Below are 15,883 nucleotides of genomic sequence, written 5' to 3' on the forward strand. Positions count from 1 at the left end.
TGATTTATAGTCTAAGTATTTTTTACAGCTCATTCTCTGTCTTCTATAGATACACATGGAAGCATGAGGTCAGAATCAGAAGAAGTTTACATTTTCATAATCTTCTCCTAACTGACATAACTAAACAATCAGTATCACTTCAAAATAATGTAGAAAGCACTCTGTAACGTTACCATGTAATGGGCAGTACCTTGTTCATAGCAGCATGTACTAGTACACTGTTTAAAACACGAGTGCATTCATGTTTGCACTTTGTTTATCCTCACTGACTGCCTTAAAAAGGTCCTAGTAAACACACAGAACCTGATTATAATTAATATTCTGTTTCTGATGCACAGTAGCTGCTAGGTTTCTGAAGCATTTAAGTTCAGAACAAAGGCTAGCCTACATATGCATACTAACTACAATCATGAAATGAAAACACATTTCTCACAATAGGAAAGTAATAATTAACCTGCACGAGCTGCTGTCCGATTCATTTTCTTCTTCACTTGCTCTATCATCTGTTTCTTGTCTGCCAAGCCAACATGCACCTCCACAGTCTTCTGCTGAGAATTCAAATGCAGGGATTTCTGAGGTGGATGGCATTGGCCAAAGAGGTGAATTCTGGAAATCCTGTTGGCTGGACCTTCTGTAACCAACTGATGTTAAAGGTAAGTTACCCGAGTCTAAAAACTTCCTGCTAGCAGTTGTTACATTTTGTCCTCTATTCCAGAAGTCTCCCTGATGGTTTTCAATTGCAGAGTTCGGGGCTGATGCCTGATGACCAAACCACCTCCATCTGATTTTCAAAATCTGCTTCACGTCAAACTCTTTACGAGAACCAGACATTCTTAGTGAAAGCCAGCGATCGTCTAGGCAACAGGGTAAGAAGCAGCGCACATAAAAGAAGATTTGTGCACCCAACCAAGACAAGAGAAACACATGCTCTGCCTGTCTATGGCAAGCAGATTTTCTACAGAAGGAGGGGAAAAAGCATTGCAATCACACAAAAAAAGGCTTCTTTAACGGTATGTCATTTGAATATAAACAAAAGGCAACAGACAGTGAAAAACGCTGACATGAAAGAGGAGGTGAAACAATCACCTCCATCAGGAAAAATGCTAATCACTTCACCCTAAAAGCTCTGAGGCTGTTTCTGTTGCTGCCTCTGACCATTAGGTTTCAAAAACACTAAACAATATTCATTAAAGCCCTTTCAAGCCCATTCAATACCACCCCCTTTTCTTAAACCACAAATGACAGCAAACTGTAATTTCTACACTGCATCTTACAATCTGTTTCTTATTCTGTTAACTCTTGCTACTACAGAGGGGAAAAAGTGCAAAGATCAAATTAAATTCCTTCTACGCTGCTAAAAAATAAATTTACAGAGAAGAATCAAAGCCAACTCAAAGACAGCTGATTATGCTGGGGAGAAACTGAACTGTAAATAATTCTTTTTCCCATTACAGGACATGAATGAACTTAAAAAGGACAAGAACAGCCTCGGAAGGCTCAAGGGACTAGGAGTGGAGGCTATAAAGCCTTTCATCTTGATGTGCTTTGATTCAAATCTAGGTCTGCAGTAACCAAAAATTTCTATGTGAAATGAGCTAATGGTTTCCATTCACTTATACATCACTAAAACAGAAAGCAAGAAAAAAACCAATCACTGCAAGATACCAGACAAACCCCTGCAAAATAAACAACGTAAGATGACTGCTCAAAATGCTTCTTTCTAACCATATACTGTTCCACATCACATTAGGAGTACTGTGATGGAACGGTGAAAAAGAGAGATGCATACTCTTGAGATAGAACTCCCTCTAGGACTGGTAATTTACAGAACATCTTAAAATGTCCAGCAAAAGTTTTTACTCAAATGAGGAATAGCCATTCCTATGAATGACCTAGAAAGCCTATTACTACCCTGATATTCTCTGATATTATGTACATTTATTCACAAAATGCACAATGACCAATTTACAGTTCCCATGAAAACCAGCCTATTTCCTCTCTGACACATGAAGCTAGTTAGGTATAAAATGCTGAGATTAATTTCAGTCACACGCAAATTGTAATAACAATTTTAGAACAAAAAAGAGGCAATGGATTTTATCAGGCCTTGATACAGAGATCTATGTTTTCAAATTTTACAACTCATTTAGTCTGTTCAACTCTCCAGGATATATATGCAACAAACATACAAGTGCTTCTTTATTGCCCTGACAGTTTTCATCAAAAGTGAAAGCCACCCTCTCTCAGACAAACATGATGAACTCCAAAATGTGGCATCTTGTAATTAGGATACCTGCAGTATTATTTAAAACAGGCTATATGCAGAGTCCACATGAAAACTTAAGCAGTGCCAAATTTTACCACCCAAAACCCAAAGACTGTTTAAAATTCATTGCCAGGAGAATATCATGCTATTTTCTAAGGAAACACAATGCTGTAAGTGCTAGTTTTAACCTGGAAAGCTCACCAGTCATTGCCCAGAGCACAGTTATTGATCTAAGTGCTTCTCACAAAGGCTAGCAAAAGCTCATTTCTACAGGAACTGCATTCCAGCTGTTTCCACAGAGATGCATTTCAGAGTGTGCACCTTGCTGGAATCCTGGCCTACCAGAAGCCAAATACTGAGACCTTTGCAGCATATCCAGAAAACAGCTGAAGATACATCAGATACAAGATTATTAAGTAGGTAAATGTATAAAGCACTTACCATCTTTCCTCAGGATATAATTTAAACACAGAAATATAGGGAAGTATTTAAGAAAAGATTAGTGTTTTAATATATTAGCATGAAAATTGTATGGCTGTTTAACCAAAATGATATGACATGCAGACCCCACTCATCTGGTACACATATAGCTAATTATTAAACACTTAATTGTAGTGTTCAAATAACATCATTTGTGTAACTGCAAGTTGGGTGAAACTGGAGTAAGGCTTAAGAAGTAAAAACAAAATGGCATCTTTTTATTTATCCTCTCCTTCTGTTTTATATTGGTGCTGGGAGTTCATCGAGGGAGAAGAAAGAGGACAAGCAACTGGTGTATTTGTTAACATTCATCAAACCAGTAATATTTTAATTACCCATCCAGCTATAAAAAGTAAGCTTTAAATACCTTTATTTCTGCTGGTATGGTAAATCCATTATACATAAGGAGTGACCTGGATTCCCATTCTTGTGTAACAGACTCATTTAAAATTCAAGCTGTCCCAGTACAAGTCTATAAGACAGTGGCAGATTTGTGATTCTAGTGCTTTTTCAGCACTTTTCATTGATTTACTGGCAAAAACAGCCCAATTACTGCTTTTCTTTGGCTGTGAAGCTATGGGCTCAAACATAGATTAGAAAACAAAATGTGCTGTAGTTTTAACAGACCAAACCACAAAACTGTTTTCTATTCTCTTTCATTTTTCTAGATTAAAGAAACTCTTGCTCCTCTACACACTCTCAAAATTACAGTTCTAAGGACAGCATAAATATCTAAAATATTTCTCTGTTTCATAGGAATATTTGTGTTATAGATGACAAGAGAAGACAAGTGACAGTTAATTCTTCAATTTAAACTGACAGTATTCCTCAGAAATAATTGAGGGCCTCTTTTCTGGACAATCTTTGTTACTATGAATAATGTAATATCTTTTATCAGATCTCCAGCCAGAAGTTATCAGACTTTTGAGGAGATCTCGAACAATGGACTGTTAGGACTTCCACTGACTATGATCACCCAGACCTCATCGTTGGCATCTCATCTGGTGACTGGTGCTCACAAATCCAAATGCCCACCCTCTGTGGCCTCCCATCATACATCCTTCCAAAGCACTAACACATTTCTGAGAAACCTGCTCAATCCATCCTAGTCAAGCACAGTATACACAGATTTGCAAGGATTCTGAAATATTTTTTCATCTACTAAGCAAAAGTTTGCATTTATTGAGAAAACAACAGTGCTTATATCCATTTTTTCTGACCTTAGGCACTGTTGCAGTTTCTATTTTGTGGTGAATCAAAACATTTCAAATACAAGTACACTGTCACCTTTGAGAACATAATTCAGTTCGTATTAACAAGGTTGTGTAAGCTTACTGTGAAAACAATTTTGAGAACTCTGATTTTTAATTGAACAGATTGATATTCCTTCAAGTGGAACACTTGAACATTTAATCTCATATGAAGAGCTTCACAAAGCTATAAATCCCTGCAGTTAGCAGTGGAGGACAGTTTCCCAGATTCTGGCTTGTGAACAAAAAGAAACATCTAAATAAATGCTGCATGTTAAATCCACAACTGTGTAAATAGGTAACACCAAGAACATAGCATGACAGCTTCAGAAATTGCCCTTTTCAAAATCTTCAGACAGTTTATCTGCACAGAGATAAAAACCATTTTTTTTAACTAACCAAAAACTGATATTATATACATTTATTCATACAAGTATTAAAGACTGCAATCCAGCATAACTAGATAAATTTAAACAATTTTAGTCTTAAGATACCTCTACTGTATATTTTGAGGAAAGGTGTACTTCATATTTAGAGTGTATCACTAGGAAATATGGAAATATCATTATTTAAATAATAAGACCTAGTGCTTTTGTTGATTTTTCCTTTTTCTTGCCAAAGGAAATCAATCAAGTTTTCAAATAAACATGTATATGGAATACTTTTTTGAGGCATTTTTAATATTTAAATTTCAACACTACTTTTCATGGTAACATTTTTTCTGTCACTACTATGATTTGACTCCAAAACCTTTCACCACTCAACTTCAAGGCAATTCAAATATAATATATTCAAGGTTTTTAGGGTGTCAAATTAATTTTAAAAGGGGCCATAAAAGCTCAGGTAGTCCTGAGAATACATTAATGATCCCTTAAAGTGCCAATTAAGAATGTAAATGTCAAAATAATTACATAAAGTCTTTATTGTGACTGCAAGAGATATTTTTTGAAAAAATGCTGAACAAAAGCATTAAATATAAAAAGATAAGTTTTAGACATAAGTAGACTCATTAGGATGTGAAAAAGCAATATTGTCAATGTTTAGTGATCCTAGATGTGTATTTGAAAACATAAGAAAGACTCGCTGACCATAAGCAATTATCAATCAATTAATCAAATACACACTTACAGCATTAAAAGGCATTCAAAATTTAACACTTTTAAAAATGGGATTTCTGAACTTTAAAATATTAATTTGAGGCATTAAAATAACTGCTCAAAGAAAACTGCTATAGATGAACTTCAAACTGCAATTCTGCTTATAACTATGCTTATGTTAGAAGAAGTGTTAAATACTTACTTTCTTTTTCCTTCCCTATTCCTGTGTTCCAGACCCAAAGTTACAGAAACAGCTCAACAAAGACTTCAGGAAGATTGCTATATTAATGCTTCATGATTCTATAAAACAATAATCTCTTCCTATCCCGAAGTTTTATATAAATGCAAACACTTCTGGTTTGCAGTTATGTGAAAAGGGCCATACATCAGCAACTGTGGCACAGTTCATTCAGGAGAAAGAGAGGAAAATGTCCTACAGCTACTGACTTCATGTACTTAAACTCATTGTTCTGACTGGCAGAAATGAGCTGTAGCCAAAGTACTGGTACTGCATCACAACTTTCTGCCACTCTGCATTGTGCATTTCCCTCGAAACACGAGGGAGCAGTCAGCTTAACAGCAGCATGGAAAGAACCATGTGTACAGAACAACAGCCTGCCTTGCTGTTTGTTTTATTCAGCTAAGGGTGGGGTGGGGAATGTAATACAAGACAACATTGTTAGATCCAAGCTCAAATATCATACTGGCTCACCCTCAACAGAAGTTGTGGTTCAAGACACAACAGAAGTCTGATTCAAGACATTTGTAAAATTAAAACATTAAGATTAAAGATTAAAACATTAACTTGCTTTATTCAATTAATACTGAAGCATCATCAGGGACTGCATCATCTACAGGTAAAGCCATAGTGTAGAGTTATTCCTCAGTAAACAGCACAGTAAGCTTACTCTCTCAAAAAATGAGCACTCCAATTCATCAGGTCAGATGCTGTTTTTAAGTTAAAATTTACTTGTAATACAAAATGGACAACACTGTGAAGGGCCAGTCTTTCAGAACCAGTTTTCTGTACTAAAAAGGTCAAGTAGCACTACACAAGGTGAAGACAAGTAAGATTACCAGTTCATCTACTCCAGGAATACTAGTAGCACCAATTCTAATGGAAACAAGGTAGTCACAAATTTAAGAGACAAATCATCTCCTTTAGAAACGTCACTGTTAAGAAAGAGTGGTGACAAAAACACTGTTCTGCAGACACTTATAGATGTCCTGCTGAAAGTAAAGCCATCCTTTGGAACCAGTTTAGGAAGGTATTGCCTAATAAAGTTACAAAAGACCATAAAGGACTGATTGAGATTGAGACAAATCAAAACAAAATAACAAGGAGATCGTTTCCTTTTGTAGGCAGGTCTGCTGGGCAAACTAAGACAATATTTTAACATTTTTCCAAGACAGCAGCAGTGTTATTTCACCATTAAGTATTCAGATTTCCTCAAAAACTCACAGAAAAATGGGTAAAGGATAACACTACCAACATTGTCAACAGCAGAGAGGATGTTTATTTGGTAAAAAATGACAAGTATTCACAGTTCTACATTAGGCACCATATAAAAATCCACCATGTTAAAAAACACATTAAAAAACAGTGAAGAAGCAGATTTGCAAGTGATTAGGTAATGCAACATAGTACTCCATGCCAGACTACACAAACTTCTAAGAGAAATACATAGAGGTCTGTGGGCAAAAAGTTTACACCGTATTTAAATGTCAAGCTATGCAATGCCACAGCCACTGAATCAAAGCACTTCAAGACACAGACTTGAGCATTCTAAATAATCATTTAACACCAAAAAACACCTCAAGAGACCAATTTCTCTCTCAGTGAGGATTTCTGTTTAATTAGCAGCTTCAGTTAAGCCCATCCCCCCAACTGAAAATTTAAGTTGCATAAGAGATAATATATGAGGATACAATATCTTATTGCATATTTATAAGACAAGTGGTGTGATCTCATTTGGAATTCCTTGTGTGCAACTGATCATTGCAACTGATCATTGCAGCTCAAAAGTAGTGTTGCAGAAAACAGGGTTAACAGAAAGGCATTACAGATGATCAAAGTATAAAACCAACAATCATCACACTAGAAGGCAGAATGCTTTATAAGAATCATATCAAAATCTGTAAGTATCAAGATTAATGTTTATGAGAATCATAATGTCTCATAAATATGAAAAACAACTTCTATTTAAAGAATCAATTTTGGGAGTTACAATGTTTTTAGAACCCAATTATGCACAACATTGCAGATGCCAAACAGAACTTCTCATAAAAATCCTTTACATGTAAAGATTTCTACCACCATTTTGCCCACCTGGAGTTGAATCTTAGAAGAGGCATCATAGGCAACATGAAGGACTTAGGGGGGGTCCCATCAATGTGCATAAATAAATATAAATAAATAAATAAATAAATGTCTTTCAGGGGTGCCCAGTGACAGGGCAAGAATCAATAGGCAACAACTAAAACACAACATCTAAGCATGAGGAAAAACCTTTTCACTGTGAGGGTGACTGACTACAGGTTGCCCAGAAAGGTTGTGGGGTCTGCATCTTTAGAGATATTCAGAAGCTGTCTGGACATGGTCCTGGGCAACTTGCTCTTGGTGACCCCACTTGGGGAGAGAATTCAATGCCTTGTATTACCTGCTTTTATTACAAGCATTGTAACTTGGTGATAGATTTTTCATGTTACAATAAGCTTCACAAAGTTAAAAGCAAGATGATTAAACTGGAGATGTTAACTAAAGGCTTCCATTGACTTTACTAGTGATTTGGCTCAAGGAAGTATTATCAGGAAAAAAAAAGCAGAACAAATCACAGTATATTTAACTATTCTCTTCACTCTAAAACAAAACTAGTCCACTGCCTGGATCAATTTTGCTTAAAATAGTACGTATCTGAGGCACATAAGGAAAAATATCTTTTAATTCTTTACTTGGATACTATTAAATCTCAGGTTAAGCCATGCATCAAGCCACTGTGTATTCCTAACCATAATGAGAAAACTAGTTTCTTAGGTTCTTTATTCTGTCTCCACAGTTTCATGTGAAAGTAACCTCAGATTCCCCACTATGATTTATTTTACAAGCTCTTCTGTCAAAAACTACAGTTCTGCATGTTTCACCTCACGTAGTCTCCCTTATCCCACATGTATGCATATCCCTCCCTACCAAGTACCAGAACAGGCAGGACAAGCAAATTCTTTGTCATATTAGACTGAGAACAGAGAGGCTCATCAGCTGGCAGGTCAAATAATATTACTTACTTGGGCTTTTCCTACCTACTTGTATTCTCAAAATCTTTCAGGAATTTAAACGCAACAAGGGCTCCATTCTGTCAGAGTTTGACTGAAACTGGCAAGTAGACAGAAATGTTATTAGGGAAGAACTGACTAAACCACAAGACATAAACCAAACTTGCCTGGGGAGCTTACAGACCCACAAGCTGCCTATCTTTTGCTTCTGAGTATGCACTGGGTGGCTTCATATCGCCTAAGCCCAGGATTTATAAACAAAGTAAAACAGAAATCAACACAAAAGCTGACTGATTGTTCAAACACAGCTCTGAGCTCCTAACCTTCCATGGTTGTGTAAAACTGAAATGAGCTTAAGGATAGAGGGAGCAACGGCAGAAATCCAACCACTTATTAAATCACTGAGGTACTTGCAGAGTTAACTGTTCAGCTATCCTAAACAGCATACTGATCCCATCTTAGCTGCCTTACCCATGCTTTTAAAGGAACCCCTAAATGTTTCCTGTTCTGCACTGAGAGAAAGAACTAGACACCAGCAATATAAATAAAGTGCCAAGAAGAACACAAGATACTGTTGGCACTCTCAGGGGCATGAGGCTCATTACTGAAGTAATATGCTCAAAAAAGAGAAAAATCTTGAATTCAAATTGCTAAACTGTCAGAAGGAGAAAGCATAATTGATAAAAAACATTAATTATTTGTTTAGTGTGTGTTTTTTCCATTCTCTCATATCAACTATAGCCATTTCTTAAGAGAAATACAAAACTATGTGTTGCACTATTGCATGTAGATCTCCTCAGATTTAGAGGGTCTGCAATCATTTGTCCATTGCTCCTCTTCATTAGTTTAAAGTTCTAAAAATTATTTACTTAGCTTTCAGTATTTGAAAAAATTATTTTTCATTCATCGAATTTATAATTTTTCAAACAACAATAATGTTTGAATATTCACTGAAACTATCAATCTGGTTTAAGTACAATTGTTCTTGAGTTGAACCATCAGACAATTTCTTATGCAGAGATTCAACTTTGGTTTGTATTTGTTAATTACAAAAACTGTCAGGAAGTGAGAAGAGGTACAAAGTGAAGTTCTATTACTTATCACTTGATCTGCCCACATGTTTATAAACTCATAGACTAATTCTAGTTAATTACTTTTATTTCCTTGAAAAATACTTCCAAGTTTAAAATGCTATGTGGCTTGGTGAAGATCTTGCCAAGCCATATCAAGTTATGATAACATTATGAAATGCCCTACCTCCTTAATGCTCTCATTAGAGTTTGAATGCAAAAGCTTGTAATTACATTTACATTCAAAAATATAATTTCCCATACTGCATGTAAAAGAACAAGATTTAAACTTTGATTTCATCTTTGGCAAGGATGAAGTGACCATTTAATATTCAAAAGTATTTATTTTTAGTATATTAGAATACATTTAAGTATCTACCAGACAAATGCATATGGATCTAAAGAATAACCAACATATAATACTTCACAGCAACTGTCAGGCTAATGGCTTATTCATGCAAAAGTCAACATAAGCCATCTACTCTGCTAACAAGTATGAACTTGCTTGCAAACAATCTAACCATCAAAACCACTGATAAAAAACTCATCTTCCTATGAACTTCTCGTACATCTCCTCACCACATGCACGCTACTTGTAAAATTTTAACTAATTTGCTAACTCAGCCATATGACTATTTTTATTCTTTACAGTTCAGGTTAGTAAACCTCTATGGACTTGAGTCTTCTCTTACTCTACACCATGAATATGCATCATATGACACAACCAGGTGCTGTGAATATTTAATCTGTTTTAAGGCTATACTTCAGCCTCATTTTGACAAGTTCTGTTCTGAGATTGAGGCTAAGTAAGTCCCAGAATGGTGTGAACTTTTTTTTGGTAATAAATGACACTACTTCCACCCAAATCAACTCAAAACTGCTCTAGGCAGATCATATCATCATTGTGCTTTAGTAAGTTCTTCTCAACAGAGTCAATACAATGTTTATTTGCTATCAGACAAAAGCATCAGCTAAGGCAGTGAGACAAGCCTATCCACACGCATTTTCAAAGAAATTAAGCCAGTACTCACTCCACTTTAAATTTCACTGTTTTACAAAAACATCCTGTACAATTTTGTGAACAGTCTTCCATTTACTCTGAAAATCTGATGGATGGTCTTGGAAGAATCCAAATTACCACTCAACATTTTTTTTAAGTATATCCATATGTTATGGAAGACGTCAGGATTTTTAACATCAGTTGCACTTAGAACTGCCAGAAGAGGTAATTAATTGGCAAAGTATTCCTCAGAAAAGATTCAAATCAATAGTCAACTTTACAGAAATTTGTGCTCTGGAAAAATGCCAGCAAAGTCCCTAAGACATAATTAAAAACCAGCAGCTCTGCTCAATAGTTAGTCATTCTACCTTGCAGTAAGATGGGAATAAAGGCATATTCCACAGTGATCAACCTTTTCAGTTCCTTCTCTTTGTAGTACATTTGGGCATTTGTTTCAAATTCCTTTCAACTTTCATGACCACTGTAGAAAGAGTGCAGGTCAAGTCTGCACAAATTCTGACAGAGGTTGGCTATTTTGGTAAGTGGAGCTACCACATCTTCAACTTCTGCAAAGAGTGAAAACACAAAGCCTGTTCACAAAGTAAATTCTGAGGAACCTCAGCAGTTCTTACAATTTTTAAAGCTCAAGAAAGTGTTGATACCATCTGTAGTGGAAGCTACCAACAAGGATATGGATTGACTGAGGGAAACAATGTGACTGATTATGACATGAACAGGGAGAAAGACCATCTCTTTTTTGTATTTGTATCACATGAGTAAATTCTGAAGGAAACATTCCCAAAGCAGAGACATCTCACAGTCAAGAAAACAGATTTTTTGCACTTTAGTAAAACCTAGTATTTCTAAATTAATTGGATTGCTTTTGTCACCCTTAGCACTTATTTTTCAGCAGTATTTTACATTATACAGAGTTCAGATAAAGCTAGATTCTTGCATGTATTCATGCTTTCAACATCCTTTTCCTTTGTGCAAATGTCAAAGGTACTCCCTTTGACAATTACTTTCACTTGGAACAGTCTTACTACTTTGTTGCTAAAAAATGAAATTAAGTGAAACCCAGTCAGTATTATTGGAGTGATGAGATTTGATTGTGCATTTGGTGGGCCTTTATTCATATTAATTTCTACCAAAAGCAGTATTTTCTCTAACAGCCTCTATCAATTTCCCTGTTTTTCCTATAATGATTAAAAGATGCAAAGGCTTCTCATGCACTTTGAAAAGATCAAAATTGAACTTTACTGTAATGCTGACAGTCTTCTATAAAGCATGCTTTGATAAGAGCACAAGGGTTGAAATCACCTAATAACAGTCCAAACTGGCATGCAAAGGCCACAAAAGCAAATTCATTGCTGCTTATGCACACTTGCCAAAAGAAGCCCTTACATGATGTGTTATATAAGACAAAAAAAGGATGAAATTTCAGGTGTAAGGAAGAGTATGTACCCTTGTGGGCTAAAATCACATTCATTGTAGCATAACTTACTGTTAGAACTGGGTAAATACAATACTTACCTATAACACTGGAATCATCTCTACTTGTTCAAAGAATCATGTAGTTCCCTTTCTCTTCCTCTTTCCAAGAAAAATTGAGGTAGCAGAAAAAAATCTAGAGACAGAAAAATACAAGTAAGAACCATTCACTAGAGGGGAGAAAAAAAAAGAATAATCTCAAAAGCAGATTTCCTACTCTGTTCAGATAGAGCTTCTTTCAATTTGTTTTGTGATTCTTACACTTACTGATAGGAAGATGCTAAAAGTGTGTCACTGCACAACTGTCACCTCAGTTCCTTCCACAACTTCAAGTTACATACCCATCAACAAAGACTCACAAAAAAGAGGGGAAATTATTATGAAATGTGAATATGTAAACTCTCAAGAAACACTGTTTTTTAAAGACAGTACCTCTTAAAAAAAATAGCCTTAGTCCACTGTCACCCTTATCTTTGATTCCCTTCCCTGAAGGAAAAAGCAGTGAAGAACTGATCTGCCACATGAAGCACTTAAGCTGAACAATAGTGCCAAAGAATAACACTGACTGCATTGGTGAATAAAGCCAAGTACCACTACTAAACATGCTTCCCTAAATGCAGCAGCTCGATAAAAATTCACACTTACTGTTACAGTGGTTCTCAACCCTTAACTATTTACAGGTCACTAAAAATTTGCTTACCAAAGTTAGACTCTGCTCAAAAAATCCAGCCTGCTGACACAATATGCATCTCCTTTTGGCTTGGCACCAAACAAATTACTATATGCACTGTGCAGTGAAAGAAAGTAGCCTTACATGATACCAGCATGCATAATGTGATACCTAATATGTAACCTCTCATGGTCTGACCTTTCTTACTGGCTTCCAGAACCTTGCAGGTCTCTGAAGGGTAATACCACCTCATTCTTGCACCTGCAGCACATAACCTCATCTCTCCCATATGAGTGTTTCTTAAGGCCACTCAGCCCAATAATACATGTGTCTATGGGCAGCATGGCCTTGCTAGGAACTTTGAGTGAAAGATTCTGTTCTTGTGACAAAAAGCAAGCAGTGGATAGTCAGGTTTGTAACTTCTGCATTTTTCTACTAGGTAAGACTGCTGTAAGGAAAAGCAATTTAATTGCTATGGAAAGAGGAAAACTGCAAGAATTTTGTAAGCGAAATGCAGAATTATATTATAATTTCTTAAGAGCTGTAGAAACTTCCATTATTGGGTCATGCTATGTCTGATTAGGTAATCTATAGTACCATATCAAGAAACATTGAATTATACCAACAAAACCAGATGACATAAACATAAGCAAACAATAATCTTTTTAAAAGCATGGGTGATACAAAAGTCCAGAGAGTTGGAACAAGTCCACCAATACAAATTGTCATTGTTAGCGACAGCTTGCAATTACTGTTTGACCATAACAGTCTAATGGAAGATTTTCTTCATCTCCACTCAAATTCTTTTCTATTTGAAATTAGCAGTTATTGCATTTCTGTGAAACACAATGTGTTAGTCTACTGCCATGGTATAAACATGCTGTCCTTGGTAGTGGACCTGCCCATGCAGAGGAAACTGACTGGGGGATGGATGGTTCAATGGCCGCTCCCCTCCCTGATGCTGACACAAGGCAGAAGAAAACACTATTTGACTCAGATTAGGGCTATAATTTACTATTATTATTTTGGTTTTATCCTGCTTTATGGTCCCTATCATTGTTCAGCAAGGGAAAAGCATAAAACAGGAATACAATATGCCCTAGCAGGAAGGCACCTATGAAGTTCAAGAACAAGGTGCTTTTTTTTTTTTTTTTTTTGTTTTTAAATATTAATCCACCTATGCCCCTGGAAATTCCCAGGCAGAAAGACCTTTATGAGAAATGATCAGATTATTTCTGGCAAAGTTGATGAATTGCTCATGAAAATACATCATGCAATTTGCTTTTAAAAAGGATCCACCTATCCAGTACATAGTTTGTCTAGACAGAAAAGCTACACCACCATTACCATGAGTTCAAGTTTTTATTCCTGTTTATGCTTGTAAAAGACCTGAGCAATAATTTTTACCTCAAAAGATGACTGTATTTGGAGTTTAGCTCACGTAACTTCATAATCGACTTTTAAGTAAAATAAAAGAACAAAGCCAAGCCTTCCCTTTTTACTGTTCTGACATTACTGCCCAAAAAGCCGACCAGGAGCCTGGGGCGGCTGGGCTTCAGCTGGGCTGCCCCGCTGCTCACGAAGCTCAACCAGTCCGAGCTCAAAGCCCTAACCCACAAAAACGCTTTAAGGAAAAACATAAACCAGCAATGTATATAATCAGCAGTTGTTTGGTGTTCAACACTTATACTTCTGTCTGTTCACCGTGTGTAATAACGCCGCTCCCCATGTAGCGAGGTGGCAGTCAGTCACTGCTCCATTCTGTTCGACCGGTCTTAAATAAAAATAAAATTGTTTCCCACTATTTCATCCTGTGATGGTGAAGGTTAAGACACCTGGGGTTAAGTCCCCGAGAGCTGTGTCAGTGCACTTTTACCAGGGCTCCGCTCTGACCGCTTTGCACCGAGCCGGCCACGGCCGCTGCCCGTCTCGGCGGGACCGGACCCGCGCCGCGTCCCGCCCCGGCGCCCCCGCCCCGCCCCGCTCCGCTCCGCTCCGCTCGGGCGAGCGCCGGCACTGCCCCGCCGAGCGCCGCGGCTCCCGCCGGGCCCCGCTCAGCCCGGGCGCCTGGCACCGGGCACCGGCCGCAGCCCCTCTCCGCAGCCGGCCGGCAGGAGGGAGCCGGTGGCGGTGAGGGCGAACCCGCCCCCACCCCTCGCAGGCGCCGGCCCTCGCCCTCCTCCTCCTCCTCCTTCTCGCTTTCTCCTCCCCCTCCCGGCAGCCGCGGCCCCCTCCCCTCGCTGCCGAGCCCCCACCGCCCTCCTCACCTCTCACGGTCCGGGAAGGGGGCGCGGCTGGGAGGGGGCGGAGAAAGAAAAAAAATGGCAAGGAAGGCCCCAGCACCCTCTCCCGTCCCCTCCCGCGCCCTCTCCTCCCGCCCCGCCCGGCGGCCGCCAGCCCTCCCGCTCCGCCGGGAGCCGCGGGCACTGGGCGCTCCCGCCCGCCGCTGTCGCGTCCCCGCGGCCCCGCTCCGGCCCCTCCCTGCGCTCGGGGGAGGGGCGGGGCCATACAGGGACACGCCTCCTCCCTCGGGCCCCGCCCCCTGCCCCGGGGCGGGAGCGGCGCGTGGCCGCGTGTGGCGGGCCGGGGCCTGGGCCGCTCCCCTCGCGCTGCGGAGGCGCCCGCGGCGCGCGCCCCCTGCCGGCGGGGCAGGGGAAGCGGCGAGGGAGGCGCTGTCCGCCTCATCCGGCCCCTGGGCGTCCTTGTCTTTCTTCCAAAAACACAAAGCCAAACATTTCCGTAGCTGCCCGCTGCTCCATTTAAGAGAAATAAACGTGTTGTAATACACACCGCAGCCTTTCACCTCCTCTCAGGACCCTGTACTCGATGCTGAGGCAACCGCTCCTAACTGCCTCATATGCAAACACACCCAGCCTTTCCTGCCCTCGTCATGCAATGCCTTACCAGTGACCACTGCCATCCAGAGGTGGAATAATTTCCCAAATTAATAGACTGTGTGACAGCCAGATGCACCTCCAACTGCTCAAACTGATTTAAGGGTGCAGGAGGCCATTGCTGAGGCATGGCCATGCAGGAATGAGATCCACAGCGCTTGCTGGGCCTCGTTCTGCACAAAGATACGGCAGGAAATACGGCCTGCCTGGCTGTGCGTGGCTGTGTGCTTCACCTGTCCGACGGGTCTCATCCTGGCTGGCATTAAATAACTGAGCCGGGTTTAACTAAACTTGACATTACGATGGGGGTTTCAAAGATGCTAGTTGTTCCAGCTGTGTAAAAATTACTAGCTAGGGGGAGGGAAGATTGTCCCCAAGAAAGAAAGCTCATGTTT

General features: G+C 39.1%; 1 protein-coding gene across 4 annotated transcripts in view; it reads right to left on the bottom strand.

The window, feature by feature from the left end:
• The window catches only part of KLHL5 (kelch like family member 5), a 49,999-nt gene extending 35,042 nt beyond the window's left edge, over nucleotides 1–14,957 (bottom strand). For 2 of the 4 annotated variants that reach the window (XM_036381943.1, XM_036381942.1), the window contains exons 1-2: nucleotides 14,862–14,957; nucleotides 11,967–12,060 (exon numbers count right to left, since the gene is read on the bottom strand). Coding sequence is in view for 2 of the 4 variants with exons in the window: in XM_036381941.1 (XP_036237834.1) it covers nucleotides 455–831 (377 nt within the window). In the remaining 2 variants the exon portion in view is untranslated. Of the gene's footprint in view, nucleotides 1–454; nucleotides 849–11,966; nucleotides 12,061–14,861 lie in introns of those variants that run through there. The other 2 variants (XM_036381941.1, XM_036381945.2) reach the window with 1 other exon arrangement.
• Nucleotides 14,958–15,883: the final 926 nt, after the last annotated feature.

This window comes from Molothrus ater, chromosome 4 (assembly GCF_012460135.2).
Source record: "Molothrus ater isolate BHLD 08-10-18 breed brown headed cowbird chromosome 4, BPBGC_Mater_1.1, whole genome shotgun sequence".
In the NCBI taxonomy this organism is placed as follows: domain Eukaryota; kingdom Metazoa; phylum Chordata; class Aves; order Passeriformes; family Icteridae; genus Molothrus; species Molothrus ater.